The sequence below is a fragment of the Rhopilema esculentum genome, chromosome 10 (assembly GCF_057945365.1).
Source record: "Rhopilema esculentum isolate cy_ngs chromosome 10, ASM5794536v1, whole genome shotgun sequence".
In the NCBI taxonomy this organism is placed as follows: Eukaryota; Metazoa; Cnidaria; class Scyphozoa; order Rhizostomeae; family Rhizostomatidae; genus Rhopilema; species Rhopilema esculentum.
Genome location: NC_142824.1, coordinates 7,430,676 through 7,450,983, shown reverse-complemented (window position 1 = coordinate 7,450,983; position 20,308 = coordinate 7,430,676). Strand labels below are relative to the sequence as shown.

General features: G+C 35.7%; 1 protein-coding gene across 1 annotated transcript; it reads right to left on the bottom strand.

The window, feature by feature from the left end:
* Nucleotides 1–8,121: 8,121 nt before the first annotated feature.
* On the bottom strand, nt 8,122–20,308 carry LOC135692307 (adenylosuccinate synthetase). The gene is made up of 16 exons (XM_065210420.2): nt 20,101–20,308; nt 18,206–18,273; nt 17,487–17,521; nt 17,069–17,131; nt 16,313–16,363; nt 16,151–16,208; nt 14,351–14,396; nt 13,889–13,950; nt 13,528–13,560; nt 13,075–13,123; nt 12,842–12,965; nt 11,578–11,732; nt 10,841–10,965; nt 10,547–10,644; nt 9,878–10,027; nt 8,122–9,361 (listed from the first exon to the last, which is right to left on the bottom strand). The coding sequence occupies exons 1-16, from the start codon at nt 20,230–20,232 to the stop codon at nt 9,309–9,311; spliced, it is 1,302 nt and encodes a 433-aa protein (XP_065066492.1). The 5' UTR covers nt 20,233–20,308; the 3' UTR covers nt 8,122–9,308.

Sequence of the window (20,308 nt, the reverse complement as noted above, 5' to 3'; positions counted from 1 at the left end):
ATTCAAGTATTACTTTTTTCATCAAGTATTTCGATATCAAAGATGTTTCAGAGAACTGATTCGTTTGTAAGCGATGATTGATTTTAATGCATCGCGAATTTACGTGCATAAAAAGGAAGGTCGCAAAAAACAGGGTTAGCTATAAGCCCAATAGAACAGAGTTAAGCGTTCGGATTTCTAAAAAAATCTTTCGCAATATGAGCAAACACTTCGATGAGGAAGATTTTTGTAGTGTCCAATATTGATAATAGAATGGCTTTAGTGTATTCTAAACTTTCTTTTACAGGAAGATCTTTAAACTACCTTAAAACATGCGGTGCAAACTTGGGTATTTGTTTGCCTGCTCCGGCCCCCCTTCAAGGAAAACTTGTAGTAAGAAGAATAAACCATACATTAGAATATATATAAAGGAATCAAAATTTCACGGGCCATTGGCTATTCACCTCAGCTACCCCCAGTCTCGACGCCCTATACGCAAACTCGATACCACTTGAGTTGCAAAAAACTCTACCTTGGAGCTAGTTACCCATAGTCGACCAGACTATATTGTTTTCAGCGCATTGACGAGTTCAAGAAACAGAAGAGTTCTTTAACTCCCCTAAAATGGCTATCTTTCTAGAAAAATTGTTTACACTGAGACCATGGTCAGTTATGGTGTTTATACCCTGCTCATGTCAAAAGGCATTGCCCGTTACCATTTTGTTTAAAAGCAATCAGCGCTTATCCCCATTCCTAGAATGAATCATTTTAACAAAATAACGTCAAACACCAAATTCGTTCGATTCTAAAACATGCAATAACGTTTACAAACTTAAAATTGGCTACTTGCACTAAATAGCTAACAGTGTTTTAGTCAGCGATTGTAAGCAATTGGAGTTTATTGTAATTAGTTCTATCAATGCTCAATCAAAAACTCGATTAAGCGCTGCAATTTTTGAACAAAACGAAATATTTAGCTAACATTTGACATAGATTGCAAAGGATTTAGCTGGATTTGACATATTTAAGAATTGTTAATTTATCTGATTCAAGAAAAAGTATTTCAATAATATGCAACACTGGTTGAAAGAAACTATTTGCTCGCAGTTGTCCATGAAACAAAAGAAACACGACCATTTCAGTTATTTGCAGAACCTTTAATGAAGATGAGAAGAACGGTCCTAAGCGTAATCAAACACTGCAAGTCATAGTAAGTCATTAACAATGTCATTAAACGTGTTTATGTGAAAAAGAAATATTTTCCACAATGAAAAGAATCCGGACTAAATGTTATACCTTACATTTAAAGGTTTCCATGAAACAAAAAAGTATTGTGAGATTTGCTGATGTATAAGCTAATTTTGTTTATAGTTCTAAATGTCCCAATCGTTAGGAGATTTGAATGTGAATCTAAACAACTGCAAATCATTTTGACTTTGTTTCGGAAAGGAAATGCGTACCCGTGGTAGTTCTGAATAACAGAACCACCATCCAAGAAATACCAATCGCTGAATTAGGAACAGTGTCTTCCAATTAGTCTCTATCTACTCCCCAAAGCTTTCATCTTGAAAAAGTTCACCATTGAGCTCAAGCAGGGTCTTCAACCTGAGTTCTCTTCTTAATTCCGGCTGTTCGTAAAATTTGGTGAAATTATATAACAACGCTAGCAGCGCTTGCATCGAATACCTATTTGCAGTACCATGGTGCCTCTTCTTGCATTGAGATCCTCACTAAGAGCTCAACTTCACTGGGAAACAAATGTGTTCGAAAAAGAAAAAAACATGGTAGCATTAAATTCATCTACGGTAGGTGCCTAATCCAACTCGTCTAGTTAATGGACAACAAACAGGCCGAAGGACATGAAGATTATAAATTTGAAACCACAAAACGGCCACGTAGTTGTGATATATATATCAACGAGCTAGTAAATGGTCATTTGAATTAAACCATATGTCATTCATAGATCTTTGATACATAGAAATTGATCCCATTAGGCCTTGTTCTTGAGCCCAAGGTCTAAAAGGATGATATATGCAAAGTCGCCAGGACTCTCTTGGTCAATTTCAATTATTGATAAGCAACTAATATTCTTGTCCCTCATTTTTTAATTATTCATACTGATGATACCTTTTATAGGAGACTGAATAAATTATGATATCAAGATAAAGTATAATGAAATGATCAAAAGAAAACTCTTTGAATCTTCTTTGAATCTTCTTTGAATCTACCGCAAGCATTTTTTAAACGACCATTGTTAAACTGCTTCCCTTTAGTGGCAAATATTTTTTCTGGTCTTCTATCTGCCCAGTATATTAGTTGTACTTAATGCCATTCATTAATAAGCAATGAAAACTCTTTGAAGCAACAAATCTTTTCTGCCGGGCTCGACAACCCAATTTTGTCAAAAGCTAAATTCTGACCATCAAATAATTTTCTAAAGGTTTTCAGAATTGTCAAGCTCGTTTGGAAGACCTTGCACAGTTATATGGCTATGTTGCTAGACGCGATATTAAAGTTGAGGCAAGTTTTCTTTGGTTGTTTTACTTCTTCAACGGGGAAGGATTTAAGCAGCAAAGATTGGGGGAGGGGGTTTTAGATAATGATTGGATGCTGGTGCTGCACCCTTCAGATGACTGGAAACTTCTGGAAACCACCATTAAAAAAAATTCAGCATTCAACCTCAAGGTAAAGAAGATTTGAGATGAATCAAGTGAATTCTTGCATCACTTTGCTACTACTGACCCCCCTCCATTTATTCCGTCCCTGTTCTTCAACCTGTACTTTTATGATTATGTCAAGCCATGGTTAAATATTTTCACAAAGAACAAGTGCCAAGTTTGCTCTCTGCCTGAAAAACAATTTAACAAGTTAGGAAAAACAGGCACCGATTTATGATGATTGTTGTTCCAACCAGCTTATATAAACATCGCACATGTTTGGTTGTAAAGTTGATTTGGATTGCAAACATACACGGCGACGGGTTGAATAGCAGTGTCTTCAAGCGGATAGGGTTGACCGTTCTTCTAGTATTTGTGTCAATACAGTCACTAGAATTTTACACCTGCTAGCATGGGTATTTGTTTTAATATTCCTCAAACTTTACAAGAAAATACCAGAACCTTCTCAGATATGAGTCAAGAAGAGATCTCTGGGATTATAAACTAGCTCTAATGAAAAAGACTTCGATATACTTATTTCATATTTTGAAAGTAAAACACTAACAAAAAACGATTAGTTTTCCTTGACTGAACTACCCCGTATGCGCATGGGAAATCAATTGAGATACCATGGTGAATTATCATTGTGAGTGGATCGACTTTCCCACAAATTTTTTTATTATTTATTACAAGATGTATTGCCACTTGAACAAGGAAAGCTAGGTAAATCCGAGCATTTTGTTTATAGACGAAAGGGGTTTTGGATTGCAAAAAGCAAGATCCGATATTGTGTTTGCTCGTGTTACTGTAAGAAATCAGATAGTTTTGAAATTGTATTGTGTTTATGTCTTTTAGAACAAACTTAGGAGCCCAGTGGCGGATTTAAGGGGAGGGGGCAACTAGGGGCAGTTGCCCCTCCCTCAACGAATTGAAGCAAGTCTGGCGCCCCTTTTTGGAAATTTTGCGCCCCTTTTGAAGAATGAGAATCAGGAGAAAAAGTTTCTGAGACCTATAGGTTAATTTACTTCAAAGTAATTTACTCAAAGTTATGTTGTTTATTCCGAAAATGGATCTGAAATTGTTGTATACAGCGTTCTCTCGTCACAAATTTTTGAATATTTTTGAGTCTACCGACTGCCCGTCCTTCAAATTTGCTCTGGATCCGCCCCTGTAGGAGCCGTCTAGATACAATTTATTAGCTGCATTAAAACATCAAAATATGAAAACAATGAAAAATAGGTCGTTTAGTATAGAGGAAAGTGTAACAAAATCAATTGGCTACAAAATCAAGGCTTCAGTTTAGTTTTGTGAAATGAAGAAAACTGTTATCTGATAGACAGTTTGAAAATAAGCCTAACTTGCTAACAACAGAGGACCCGCAGCTGTTCAAGATGACATTCGCCTCAATCATTTGTGACTCTCACATTCAACGCAAAGAACGATGCAGTGGTGGCGCCAGAAATCTTCCGACAGAGGGGTTGGAGCTTCCGACAGGGGGGCTAAAATGACTAAAATAAGCAGTTTTCGAACGTTATTTTGTCAAATTTGCTCCGAACAATAACCTAAAATTTCCTCCGATGGGGGGCTAGATGCTTCCGACGGAGGGGCTGTAGCCCCCTAGCCCTCCCCTGGCGCCACCACTGGAACGATGCTTTGATTATATTCAAATGATTCGGAATGGTGCAATCACCTTGATCATTCGTACCTTTTGAATATAAAAACTAAGAAATCACTAAAGGCTAGTGCTAGATTTGTGATTGTTTAAAAGCAATTAAAACATATTGGTTTGACACCGTAATGCAATCGCCGAATTCAATCATACAATTACTATGTAAATATCGTAGATAAGCCTGTTTTTTTATCGGAACGACATCGTACAGTTACTGTGGAATCTAATTTTACTATGTAAACGCAATCAGAATTCGCTATACATAATGCACGGATGGCCTTTCTCTGTTTCATTCCTCTAGCATGTTTACAACTGTCAGTGCAAGTTCTTATAAGTAAAGCAAATAGCATCCACTTCAAACGGAGCAAGCAAAATTTATTTTAGTCTTTAAAAATCGTCATAGGCAACAGGATATCTGAAGATAGTTCGTAGAGAGTGCGGGGAAATAACCGACCCGAGCGAGGCTCTAACTTACGACCCCTGACTTTGTACGTCATGATGACCCGATAGCTCAGTGGTAGAGCACTTGACGTATAAAGTTAGGGGAAGTGAGTTCCAGCCTCGCTCGGGCCGGTTATTTTCCCGCATTCTCTACGAAGTATCTTTACAAATCATTTACTTCAAATATGTACAACGAGCTTTCCCCTTGTTATACAACCAATCAACTTTATTTATGGTTTCTCCTATCAATTTCTTTCTTTCATTTCTTTCTATTTACAATTTATACTTTTATCTTTCTTCCCTTTCTAAACCTCTTAGGGAACATATGTACTTCAGCTACCATCAAAATCAGGGTAGCAGACATAATGCTGCTTCGTACAAGATAATTCTAGATACTGAGCTGTTTTATGCACAGAATACACAAACCGCACAAATTACAAAGGCTTTGATGGGAAAAAACGTGAAAGAATTTTGTAAAGGGTACTGGAAGCGAAAAACAAATTGTTGGAAGAAACTTGCTATCGTGGAAACATTTACTTTTTGCCTGTGACATTGCGTGGTAAACGGTACTCAAAATAGGCTACAAACTCGAGTCTAATTGTCAGCGTATGCACGAGAAAATTGCTTGCTAAACTCTGTAACAAACAAATATCACACGGATTAATTGAAAGAGATCTCTTTAAAGCATCTCCCAGCGATGAGTAATGAAAGCACGGGAGCAGTTTTTCCATAAAAGAATTCAGAGAAATGTTGCGGAAGCAGAATTAACAGATCAGAAAGAAGAGTATAAGATGAGGGAAACAACTTTAAAATAGAACGGCCAGACGGTATCTACAGAATTAGAATAAACGATGACAGAGGTCATAAACAGGCCATCGTTGAAAAGCAATTCTTTTCATAATGGCTTCATTGAGAGGCAAAAAGCGCGCGTAAACATGTAAACATTCTTTTATAAAAATGTCGAGCACCATCAATGGGCCTAGCCGGTGTCCGCAACGCGCGCGGTAAACAACTTGTGTTTTTTTAAAAATCCATCAAACACTTCTTCAAAAGATATGGATAACTACCATGTTTGACGCTTGATTTTAATGAATAATTGACACAAAGTGGTGACCTCTTTATCTGCCCCCCGCCGCAGTATACTTGAAAAATGTAAGACAAGGAAGCAGATGAAACCGAATCTAACCTCCTATGTGTTAATCAGTTACGTCACACAAAAAAGTATTAATCAAAATCGAATGAATATTTACCTAAATATGAATGCATGCTTATAACAAACTCGTTTGGCTTTGAGGATACCAACGACGAGAACGACTCGATCGCACGCCAAAGCTGTTTTCTCGCCTAATAAATATATTTACTTTACCTCAAACGATCTGTTCTTTGTCTAGCAAGTTTTGGTTCACAAAACACCGTTTACTAAGTTTATGAACGTCAATTAACCTTCTTATTTGAAACAAAAAGCTCTTCTGAAGAAGATTCAAACAATTACCTAAAAAACTGTTTCCTAAACTGTTAAAATTATACTCTTCAAATATTAACAAACAAGTTATCTTCAAAAGGCTATTTTACCAAACGACGAAAATTATGATATTTTCCAAACATAGCATTGAAACTATGCTTAATTTGAATAGCAATAACAGGATTCAAGAAATATTATAAAAAAATCTCGACGAGAACAACCGTTCTCTAGACAAGAAAACCGAAGCTCGTACAAAATTTATAAAGCTAACTAAAAAACAAAGGTATACAAGAAATATGCCGTTCCCGCGACGTTTCGTTCAGCATTTACCAAAAACATCCAGCAAGGATGCTGCATTGGGCCAGTCTTATTTATCGCAAGTACACTTATGCCAGTGTGAAGTATATGATAAATAAAAAATAGATTGTATTCATTTATACTTTTGGGATTGTTTTAGTAGTATTTTGGGTGAAAAGCCAATCGCAAAGAGGGCCATAAATAAAATCCCAACCATTTTTGAGTGGGTTGAGAAGAAGAAACAATTGCCTTCTTCCGCCGACTAGCAACATCTTGTTCATGCAAAAGTCGCAAGCCATTCGGTCATTAAAGAATGCACGAAGAAAAGAAAAAGAAAGTAAACGTGCATGTAAAAACCAGAAAATACTTAGACATGGGTGGGGTGGGTAGGGTCGCAAGGAAAAACCTTTGCTCTCCACAGGCCAATTTCACGGTTGTCTTGTAACGTGCAATGAAGAAACTATGCCAATATAAAGAATATATACCCAAGGCCAATGCACACTTGCACGTAGAAGACACCATGTGATGCTTACTCGAGCACTGCAACAACAAACACAAACTCAAAATCGTGTATCTGTGCCAAAAACAAAAGCCCAAGGGGCACCGATAAGGCGTTCCCTGTCAGATATTAAACGTGATTAAATTTCATTTAATCAAGCTATCTTGGCAAAATACCTGTTACATAATTCTCCAAAAGACTTCTCAGTGAACGGACGAGCAACAGTTTGAGAAACCAGCATAGTTTTGAAAACCTGTTTAGCATAGCGAAGTTGGCTGGTTTTTTAAAAAAGCTATGACCGTCCCAAGTCATGTAAAAATGAATAGATGGGCAACAAGGATACGAGCTTTACTTTTTATAAACTGTGACCTGAATTGCACAAGTAAGAGTTCCAGTGCATATTCGTATCATATGTAGGACCAATGTATCATTGATTCTCAAGGAAAAGTTGCCCATGTTATCGATGCAAAAAAGAAAAAGATTTGGTATTCTTTCTTTTGCACTTTTCTGCTAACGCTGACTTGCAAACAATTAATTGCGTTTATTTAAATTTTAATATTTAAATAAATTGATTACGTGATTATTTAACCACGGGATACTTCAAGATGTACATACTGAAAATTGATCAAACCTAAAAGAACACATTTCATATGTAAGGCACTAGCCTTAGGTAAAGTTGCCTTTTGACCTGATTCGTGGCAAAGCAAACATTTAATGCATTTATTAAACAGAAATGGATCTAAAATTCATGGGATAGCAAAAATTCATCTTACAGAAAAAAAGGGCGTCCAGTAGCAGCGAATTGAAATCCTTTTCAGAACACTCTAAAGTAGCCAAAAAGCCTTTCTTAGAATGAAAATGAGTGCAAATAACATAAAAGGCTCCAAAACACGTCATTGTGGCATCTTGGCAGTGGATGGATTCCAAAAGGTTTTATATGCATGAACTGTTTTGAAAATGATTGGACTAAACTAAGGAGAATTTGAGATGGTAAGAAAACTTGAAATGCGTGGCCATTGAAATCAGGAGCAACGTTGTGGCAAGAATCTGGAATATAAACTGCCACTGAAGGAGAATACGGCAAAAAGAATAATCAAACAATGAAAAAAGTCCTAAGTTGAAGAAAAACAAAAGTATATCAATAAAACTTACGCGAGATACGGTGCAATTATACTAATTTAAATAGCAAAATTGCTAGACAATAACACCATAAGCAAGATTATAAAGTATAGTACGAAAATAGCACAATTTATCGTCTTTGCTAGCTTTGAAGGATTCACTTCACTAAGCCACATAACGATTATATTCCTCTTCAAACCTCGACGTGCTGATTACAAATCTTTCGAAAAAATTACTATATCTAAATTGGAAAAAAAATTAAATATGAGATGTAGCTAAATAAATATCCAGCAGACATACGGCAATTGAACAACACAAACAAAAGCTTTTTCAGTTTTACCGACAACATTTTTACGATTATTAATTGCAGGAATTCTATTTAGAAAACAAAGTAGCAAAACAGCTGTTCAACTGATATAACACATGACGAAAATGAGTTTGCAAATCATCGTGAATATTTACGATGTCTTCTTCCTTTTGCTTACGTTTCACAGAGCATTATCAATGGTACGGAGATTTTAACCAGTGTATTTTGGTATGTTTGCTGCCAAAGTTTAGCGTGTACATAAAACATTTGAAATTCCAAGGGAAGATGCGTTAACAATATAGAGTAAACAGGTTTTTGTCTGGCAAAAGGACAGCTGGTGACTGAAGTATACAAATCAAACATCGTCTATTACAGGGGTGGACAATTCTTGGTCCCACGCACCCAGGATGACCGCTTTTTTTGGGGGGAGACCGCTTATTGTTCGTTATACAGAGTAACCGCCGGGCGACCAAATTTTTACACGAAAAGTCCACCCCGGTCGCCAGAGTTCCGTTTTGGGAGACAACAGGCTATATGCGGGAGACCACTGAAAGAGTTGCTGGCCTCCCACCGGGGGACCACCTTTTTACCGGAATTGTCCACCCCTGCTATTATCTGTCGTTTTTCAACCAACAGCCCTGCCATTTTTAGCTTGAGATAAAATTGGACCTATAACAGGGCGAGAGGTATGTGCTCTGCAATATGGAATTGAGCCTGGCATAGAATGGTAGTGTGCAAAAAGAATGGTGCTACAACTATGGCCGATTTTATCGAAGTTTTGGTAGTACAAATATATGCTGCGACTATAATGACCCCAGAAGCTAAAAACATTTGTAAGCAATAGCCATCATCCTTGCAGAGAAAAAGCAGGAACATTTCTACATCACCGGAACGATTGCAGCCCGACTTTGACCAACACCAACCCATTTAACTGTGAATGTATAAAACAAAACTATTTTATGGTATTTGAAGAATAAAATATCTGCAATACCGAATATTAAAATGATACAATACTGGTTACAGAATACTGATCAAAGAAATTGGAAAGGACAGAAGAATAGGTAGTGTTATTTACTTGGCTAAAGAAGATTTCGCACTCATTCCTGACCATTTAGCAACTCGGAAGTGTTTATTTTCCAAATCGGTTACAAATCGGGGGGGGGGGGGGGGGGGCTGCAGAAATCTTTGAATTACATTATCAATTATGCTTCAGCAAACACAACAGTAACGTTTATAGACTCAACAAAAATACACAGTGATAAAAGTTTAAACAATTATGAACCGGCTTCAAAACGACTCCAGAAAATTCCACATGTGCTTAGGCAATCATAACAATAACAACGGAACCATGAACCATAAAATACAGTCTGGGCTCTAGTCTTTGGTTTTTCATTACTTTATTACAATAAGAGTGAACAAAAATACACGCAGTGATAGAAGCACTCACTTGGAATTTGTAAAATCTCTTGGATTTTTTCGATGTAAGATTTCGCATTTGCAGGCAAATCAGAATATTTTCTGATATCTCTGATGTTGGTTTTCCAGCCAGGTAAAGTTATGTACTCGACTTCGACCTCAGCTAAGGTTTCCATGTTTGCTGCGAAGGAATTTTTCAGTCAAAGAGTGCCACTACAACACAAATTTACTTCTTACTTTGGAGATTGTAATGTAAACTACATTTCTAAAGTTGGCAGCAGACACCTCGAAATTCAAGATTAGAATCAGATTCCCTCTGGCGTCATTGAAACTCGCAAAGCAGAAATTTGTCCTTCTACAGTTCATCTGAAAACATTTTCATGCTTGAAAAAGGCTTTGAAAACGCAAACATTTTGAAACATGTTACTAAATATTTTTGTCTGACACTCGTTAGAGAAAAAAAATGTCAGAACATAAATAGAAAATTCTACCTCAGGAAATATATATAATAATGTTACTAAATATTTTTGTCTGACACTCGTTAGAGTAAAAAATGTCAGAACATAAATATAAAATTCTACCCCAGGCAATGTATATAACTAGTTCTAAATCAAAATAGGCCATTCAGAAATACCGAAGCACATGACCAGTACACAAGCGCATTCTAGCTGTCATACAAGGAAACTGGCAAAAATCAAACCTGGAAAGGCAGGTAAACGTTCTCCTTTGTACAAGTAATTAACACCAATCTTTATTTCTGAAATGTCATCTAGCACATCCAGCTTAGTGAGGGCGATGCTATGCAGAACAAACACCACGTTACGAAAATGAAAAATCACTATTTAACAATTTGTCACAAAGTGTTCGATGCAGTATAAACAGTACTGTACACGCTTTGGTGTATAAAACAATGTGATCACATTTAGCGTGAAACTTGGAGCAGCTGTCATGTGCCTCCTGGAAAAGAGTGATTAATCAAATTTGTAAAGCATACCTTGTAAATCCATTGACCATGTTGGCATACTTAACAACGACAAGGTCGAGCCATCCACACCTTCGCGGCCTACCAGTCGTAGTCCCAAATTCGTGGCCCGTTTTCTGGAGTTTTTCTCCAATCTCCTATGGAACAATTTGAGGAGGAATGGTCGAATACATGCAATTATTGGTTGGCAATTGTATGGAAAGATAAGTTGCAGGACAAGACATCCAAACGATATTTCTGTGCCTCGGAACACGCTCTTGATAAATATTACCCTGGATAAGTGGTACTTTCGTTGCAAGGAACAGATTTTCAATGTGCCTTGAATTAACTAACAAAATTCAAATACCTTGCTCGAGTAAGATCTCGGAAATGCGAGATTTATGCTTATATCTGGAACCAGTTTTTCGTTCACACTGAGCTACAAACTACGTTTAACTAGGATTTTCAGAATTCACTCTACCGCTTGAAAATGTAAAAATTTCAAACGACTCTAATTTATTGCGAATCTTTAGTTGTTGCTATGTTGTCTCAAATACTGTCAATGAAAGAAATCTCAGTCCAGCATGGATGTATAGTCCAAAACAAAAGGAGAAAGCTATACTCCAAATCTTTGATAACAAAATCTTTGATCATTTTGCTATTATAACTGGAAGAGAATTTCGAAGGTCTTTGAAATCATGTTGGTTCGCAATGTTGAAAGAGGACATGCACAGATCTTTGAAAGTGATTGATTCTAACTTTAGACTCACATCAGTTAACTCAGTCGGAAGGGTTCCTGAACCAACCCTTGTGGTATAAGCCTTGACGACTCCGATGACTTCTTGAATTTTTGTTGCCGGAATGCCAAGACCAGTTAGTGGACCCCCAACGGAGCAGGTCGATGATGTCACAAACGGATAGGTTCCTTTGAAAGAAATATAAATATATTTTCAAATATACATGCGATAAGTTGAAAAGATTTGATATGCGATAAGCGTGTAACAAACTTCATACGATAAACAAAGGGATCTTGATTAAAGCTTAAGTTTGACGAAATTCATATCTGTTCACAAAAAACTACTCGGGGGTAAACTATGCCTAATTTTGGACGGGGACGTGCCATTTTGGTTAAAAATATGGACCCATAATTCCGCAAAAGTCTGAAAAATTGTGACCCATAATTCCGCAAACACGATGAAAACTTTACCCACAAATCTGCAGAGCAAATAAAATTTTTAAAGCACATAAAAAGTCATCAACCAAATTTTGCATGTCCTATGCTCCAAAATCTCATACTACACATATTTCATATTTTAATTCTAACTGGACATTCATTTTGTTAATGCTCAATCTCCTTGATGATTTTGCAATATTTTCCCATAATGGTGCCCATAATTCCGCATGTTTCTTTAAATGGTACCCATAGTTCCGCACAAATTTAAAAAACTCATACCGATAATTCCACACTTTTTTAGAAACCCCCCCCCCCCCACCCCAAGAAAATCTAGCTCAAAAGCTCTTTAAGCCAGAATCGCTACATAGACATTGGGTTTCAAGTTGTTTTTATAAAGCAAATTAAGGACAAGCACAAAAGAGAATCTCTGTTGCCAGTGAAAGTCTGCGGCCAGTGACGAAATTTTCGTACTATCAGTTCGTAGGCATGAGGTCAAGTCCCACCTTTTCAAATCAAAATCTTCTGTCAACTGCAAATCAAATCTCTTATTTACTTCATAGTTAGATGCAGATTGTTACCATAAATCTTTTCTTGATTGCGTTTGATTTCAAAAGAAAGAAGAAAAAGGCAACACGGGACACAATTTTACGAAAAATTCCAAACTTAAGAATACAACTGCAAGGGCTAGTCGCAACTAACAAGACGTGAGGCAGTATTGGCTACCCATTTTGATACCGATGGTTTTCTTGAAAACTTCTGTCATGAATAATTAGAAGATAATCGAGGCTAGTGAATAGCATATGTCAACTCATTCAAAAATTAGACAAATACTAGAGATCTCTGAGCCTAGGAATCCTCACCAAAATCAAGATCAAGCATGGTGGCGTTGGCCCCTTCGATCAAAATTCTTTTTCCACTTTGTAGAGCATCATACAGTGTAAGAACCGTGTCCTTCACCATCGGACGAAGCCTTGTGGCGAAATTCTATGAAACAGAATATAAGAACAAGTACTTGTAAGATGGCAAAATGGCATTAACACTATGTATTTACAAGATATTGAGATTTCTTGCCATTGACAAGTGTATATCATACCTTATACGTCTCCAGTTCTTTATCTACGTCAACCTCTAATTCAGGAAACCTACGGGATAAACATCAAAAAGAAATCAATGCGAATATTGTAAGAAATTATCGTTATTTCATCGCAATTTAGATTCTAGCCTATATTTGATCAATTTTTCGCTTTATTCAACTTTAAGTCAATATTTTTCCAATATTTTTGAACAAATTCTGAACAAAAAGCTGCACACTTTGACTTATGATGTGATGATATTCTGAGATATAAAATCCGGTTTAACAATTACGATGATAATTTTCCCAGCACGGTTATTTCGTTCAGATGAACAATATTTAGTGAGATTTTGAGTTATTCCTTTATTTCTTTGATCGCATATCTTTATCTTAATCTTCACAATCGTGCCTAAGAGCAATACTATAAGAGTATTGCAAACCTGTTTGAAAAATGCACTGAAAACACACACTTACACAGCCTTGTGGTAGCTGACAAGAGCCTTGAACCTACAACAACAACAAAATATCTATGCAAAAGGATACAGATCATATCATGATAATGCAGGATTTCTCACTAGTAGAAATCCTTATATATGCTTAGCGATATCTAAAAGTCACGAAAACTATTGAAAAAATCAGTAATCATTTATCTGCATTAAGAGACTTCCTATTTGACATAAAAAATTGAGAAAGGTTTTTGACAATTTGTGTGAAATATGTATAATACACACGATAGGGATTTGAAAGATAACCACAAAGATGTTTAAGAGCATCTGCTTGGATAAAAATAAATTATCTTTTGTATACACAAAAAATTAATGTGAAACATGCATACCTTTCTTTAAAGATTTCAAAATTTCCCATCAAGTCGCAAACCCTGATGCCATTTCTCAAGGCCTAAAAATAGGATTAATAAGCGAGAAATAGGATTAAAATAGGATTTATAGAGCAATGTAGGCAACCAAAATGTGATTGATGCATCAAAAAGCAGGTACAAGAAAATCAAACCTTTATTGTGTGGGTACTGCCTAGAATCAAAACTTATTTTTTTTGGGATACTGCCTAAAATATGTGATGCAGAGTTGAGAGATAATATTTCAAATCAGATTGTTTTATCATGTTAACAGCCTTATCCCAATGAACTCCTTTCGGCATCATAAGGTTACACTACATTTTTACACCACACATTTTTATTTGGATTAATGAGGTAACAATAAATGGGTTGAAGCATGGGAACAAATAGGTAAAAAAAAATTTACGAAATGTTATGCTGAAAAAGACACATAAAAGCACCAACCTTTGTTCCATAAGTTGGGCCAATACCTCGCTTGGTAGTTCCAATGCTTCAAAAACAAAAATAAATTGCTTTTAGCATAATTTTTTAACAAAACTGCAAATGGGCCAGAGATATTAACAGAACCAGCAGAAAAGTGCTAATTTAGAAACCTGTTGTCCATCAGGACATCAGGCCTGAGTGTGCTACCAAGATTAGGTGCTTAACTTAAGGTTACGGTAAACGTTTTCTTGATGAAAACATCATTTTTTCGATTTTTTCACATTCAAGTAGCCGAACTTTCAAGGCACACAATGATACCAAATTTGAAACAAACAGAAATTTTGAAAGTGGAAAAAATCCCATGTAACCGAAGGTTTCCATAATTTCTTTATCAAAACTTTTAGTTGAGGCCTGAAAATCTCTTGACCTGTTAAGCCGATTATCGTTGCTTTGCGGTTGTGGTCGCATGTCTCATTTACAATATCGCATGGCACATCCATATATCCAATGTACGGCCGTGTTTATTTAAGCAGGCTTATTGATCTTAAATCTTCAAGTGACTTGACCCGGATTACACTGTGGTTTACGAGTGTATCTTGCAAGTGCGATCAGTAAAATCCCGTTTTCTCCGGACTCGAAATTCCTCTACATGCAGGTACGAAAAAGCTATTATGTACCCAAGGAACCAATCGAATGGCTCGAAAATTTGCACACGGCCAGGGCAGACGTTGGGCAAACAAAGTGTGTCTCAAAATTTTTTTATTTTCTCTGGTCCGTCTTTTATACCCAAATACAGCTGCGGGAGGGTGGAAAAATTATTTGCCAATTTTTGACAGGGTATAGTTTCATAAAGAGGAGGAATTTAAAAAATCTGAGACACACTTTGGTAGCTTAGGACCTGCACTTCCTGCTGGTCTAAGTCAGATTTTGTTACCTCAAACGCAAGGGTACATAATAGCTTTTGAAGGTGGTACACTTTTTGACAAGTAAATTTGCATGGAAAATAACATTTAACATTATTTGCCAATAATTGTTATCTGGCTAGATACGCCATAATCTTGTGCATCGAATGATATATAGTTTATCCAGATTTCTTGAGCCGTTTGGCCTTTAGGAAGGAAAAACCAATTTTCGTGTTCAAAACGTTTACCGTAACCTTAAAGTTTTCCCCTATTTGTTATAAAATGGATACTGGAGGCTGCAGCAAAAATGTCTGTTTAACTTTAAACATGTGCAAATCTTTGACGCATGCAAATTAAATGGTTGCCAAAACATAGTTCTGATAATAAAAATCAAAGGAAAATGCCCTGGGTTTAATTTGAGCAGAGCTGGTCTGCAGAACAAATTAAAAATATGCATTATATTGTAAATGAAAACTTAGAAATTCCTGAAGTTTGCAAATTTGACAAAGGAATATTTTTTGAAGCCAACAGTCAAGGCTTTTAATTGCGGGATGATATGATTGATCAAAAAAGTATGCTACCTTATTCTTGTTATTAAAGTCTTTACTTTTGAATTCAGCTTTGGACATTTTATTAGTATAAGGAATGCATTTCTCATCAATACTTATTGTTCCTCAATTGCATCATCATAATAGAAGCCTTCTTATTTGAAGGGAGATGTTTTTATCCCACTACTAACTATAAGTATTTTTTGTCTTTTTGTCAACTTTGATCTACCAGTATATTGATTGGCTCTAATATATGCTTTTGAAAAATAAATCACATCAAGATTTGCAGAATCCAAACAAGCTTGTCATTCATTATTTTTTTGTTGACATAATATCATAGTTCATATCATGTAACAAAGTTGCCATATAACCTCTTTTTCCCTCTCAATCCTTCAAGAAGACCATCTACAGTCTGGTGCATGTCAAAAACTAAAAAAAATCACATAATGTAAGCTTTAAATTTCTACAAAAATTACAAAACAGAGTTGCAAACAATGGCAAGTAAAGAAAAAATCATAAACAAAATAGCATACCAATGTGAGCTCTGTTTGAGATCTCAATTCGTTTCTCCATGTCATGCAAACCTGAAGAAAAGAAAAGATGACTCAAAATTGATCACAATAGAGCTATTACCCCATGGGCTGCCTTTGATGAGGTAATGTAATGAAGGTATGTTCAAGAAAGTTCAGGCCTCTGGGCAAAGATTTTAGCAGGTGTGTGGCTGATTGGGGGTCTTGAAGCTAAATATTTCATTAAGGGATGCGATTCATAATTTCTGGTTTAAATGGCACAGAAAAGCTTTTGGTGTGGTTATAGCTTTTCTGCATTTTCGACCTGGCCCTTACTGTTTAAATAAACAAAATATTCCCTATAACCAGACTTAATGTTTCAGCCAACCAGTGTTATTTTCCAATCAACTTTCTATACAAACTATGCAAAGTTTCCACACCAAAACACTGGAGAAAATGTTGAAAATTTTACCCTGCTTCCTACATGCACATTGAGAAATTAATCACCCCTACCTGATAATCCTGTCTCTCTAATAATCGTGCATCAAATTAGTAGGTTTAAACAATAAACTGCATTAGGATTACAATGAGAATACAGTACTTATTATAATTGTTACAACATTCATGAAGCAAGGTATACATATTTCCTAGGTATAAGAATTCTATATCTAACATTGAAAAAATCTTTAACATGCTTCTGAAGAATAAAAACTGGTATGACAACCAAGAATGATGTGGTTTTGTGAAGAAAAGCAAATTTTAATTTCATTAACAGAATACCCTTTGCAGTGTTTGTTTCCAGTTCTTTAAAAAAGGTCGGAAGATGCAAAACAACTCCATTTCCTAGAAGTTAATACAGGAATTACAGTAAAGCAGGAGTAATTGCAATTTTGATTTATTTACTTCAAGTGAATTAATTTTTTCTTTCACTCTAAAATTCATTTTATGGTTTTGTAAACTAAAACAAGAAAACACCAGCATAATATAAAAAATTCAGTTTCAAAATTCAGTTTCTTAAACTATAACAATATCCTTTTCCTGGTCCTTTTGATGTCTGTGTGGTTTTTTTACTCTATTAATGTTACTAATGAGAAGAAAGGCATAATTAAAATGCAGCTTATATAAATAAGGCCTATCTTTGTGCAATAAGGTAAACTTAACAAGATCAACACCAGAGAATGTATTAAACAAATGTTACCTATGACAGCTTTGCAAGCTTGATTTGTCACTCCACTAAAATTGATAGGAAATACTTTCATCACAAAATCACGTCACTCCAGATAAAGACAGTTATTGGTAAGGGATGCATTGCTTAATAAAGAGAACTGTGAAACTATATAGGAAAATGTTGTGAAATTAAAAATTTCTGCAATAAACTGTCTGACATCTATAATACTGGTCTGTTCATAAAATAAATGTTACCAAGGCGAGCAGAATGGCAATGATTTTTTAAAAATAAAATAAAAACACTAATTCTTAACAAAGTCAAATGGAAAAATTATCATAGATAAATATATATATATATGTACATAGTTATAAACTTCACCTTTTGGAGAGAAAGTCCCATTACACATATGGTATTGATGTTGTGTATCTTGCAGGGTTAATAGTTTATAGCATATATATACTTTTATTAGTCTGTACAAACAATTCTGCAAGGGTGTTGGATGCTGCAAGGGACACGGATTTAGTCCACACAAAGAAATTACCATTTTATGCAAAACCATAACATCAGTCAAGGAATATTGCTGTTTTGCCCTGTGCAAATGATTGTTATTTATTAAATTATAACTTTATTAATCCATTACTTCATTAGTTTAGAAAATATAAGGTTAACTTTTATGACATGAAAAGAGCTGTTGTCTTACACACCCCCTAAACAACCTACCAAATAAAAGTGTTTCTCTCTTAAAATACCTTGGGATTAAATGAAAGAAATAGGAAGTTTCACCAACAACAACAGTGTGTCCAGCATTGCTACCACCCTGAAAAAAAATTAATTATGGTTAAAATCAAAGTGATGCCAATTGGTGTGTATACAGAAAAAGGAATGTTAATTCCACTTATTGTCACCCAACTTGAAGTCTCACTGTGGGTTACAAATAAAATCTAGGCCTAAACAAGTAAAACTGTTCAATAAGACTATGCGCATAGTCCTACTCTGCTCACAGTCCCACTCCTTTTTCAGTCACAATTATTCAAGCAATATCTGGCATGACTATAAGGGGAGGCCAATGTTTGGAAGAAGAAGGTTTTTGAATCATAGAAACACTGCCCCAAAGTTGAAAGATAGACAGGAAAACTATAAAACAATGGAGGTTAATCCAATTTTGAAAACCAGGAAATTAAAATAATTTGGAAGAAGTTTATCTTACTTATATCTAACCCCAGTAGAAGAGGTTTCGTTCCCAGGGGCACTCCCATACTTGACCTGATGGGATCTACTGCCAGACAGGGTAACCCAACCTTTTCCAATTAAAATTTTGGGATGGGGTATCATCAATTGCATCTAAATTATGGGAGAGGTTATTAAAAATAAGAAAATTTCTAAAGAAGATATATATTTGTGAGAACAGCTTACCCTGTTTTTAGAGTTTTCTTAGAATTGACAATTCTGAAGTTAATCATGCTGGCAAATGTAAGATTTTTTTCATTTTATCATGAATCTAGCATAATTTTTTCGAACAAATCCAAAACATTATTACTTTTATACAATATTTCTAGATTCAAAAAAATAATGAATGTTATTTTGTGTTTGCAAACTCATCGGTTCACCCGAGTTACAGGAATGCAGAGGCCTGGGAGTTGTGATTTTTACAAAGTTGTTTTCCTGCAAATAACCACACGATCGTACCAGGTTTTCAACCACCATAAATCTTTCATGTGATTGAATAAAGAATAGGCCGAAAAAGAGTGACTTAAATTCCAAATCTTTGTTAGAGATACAGCTTTTTGTTTGGGGGGGAGTGCTGCCCTGATAAATTAGTGTAATAGAAAAATGTTTTTTATAAAAAAGTATTTTTCCTACGTTTCCAGAAAATAAAAGATCCTGCGAATATATTCATTGCTACCTATATTTTATATGTTGGCCCACTATTTTATATATTAAAAACTTATATGTCTCAGGTATTTATGTTGGATAAGCTTTCATTTAAGGTCAAGTTAATTTTGCGTATCAGTTCAACTTTAACTGGATAACCGATATCCTTATTCTTATTCGAGGTTTAACAGCCAAACAAAGAGAAATAAAAGTCATCCTTATAAACAAAATGTTGAGTTAAGATGTGTGCAGTTGATGTCGTGCCAGAGTGCAAAGTGTTTTTTGTTCGCGGGGAATTATTTTCTGTCGCTTGCGTGGCGCTTGCGCGGGAACAAATCATGTTGCAAAATAACAGGTTAAAAGCTGCGGGATTTCATTTTTAAATAGCATTTTTAAGGCTCGAGATTAGGCTATGCGCGGAATTCACGCAAAAGTCCATGTTCCAACTGCGCGGGTTAATCTAAATTCGCAAAAATGGGCGGACGGGATTTGTGCAAAAATGAGCAAAAAATTATTGCGCGGGGAACGCGTTACGCAAACTTTGCAGTGTGGATGTCATGTATCAGGTTATTTTCGTTATAGCTGCAGATGCAACGTATTAATTATCCAACATACTATGTCCAATATACAATCCTTGAAAAAATCAAATATATTCAAACTTAAGATTGATCTTTGCAATTGTAGAATTAATTGGTTGATCGCAAGAAAAATAATATTGGTCTAAAAGAGATGAAAAGCACAAGATGGCCTAGATCTATCTGCATAGTGTTACCTGTCCTCGACAAACTAAATCTGCATCTTCAGCCAATAGATCAACAATCTTTCCTTTTCCTTCATCTCCCCATTGAGCCCCAATTATAATTTTCGTTTCAAAACTGCTTGACGACCCTTTATTTGAAAGCATGTTGGAACTGTTCTCGCGCCCGAGTCTTTCGCGCCCTTGCTGTAACACACTCGTGTTCCAAGAGACGACAGTGTCA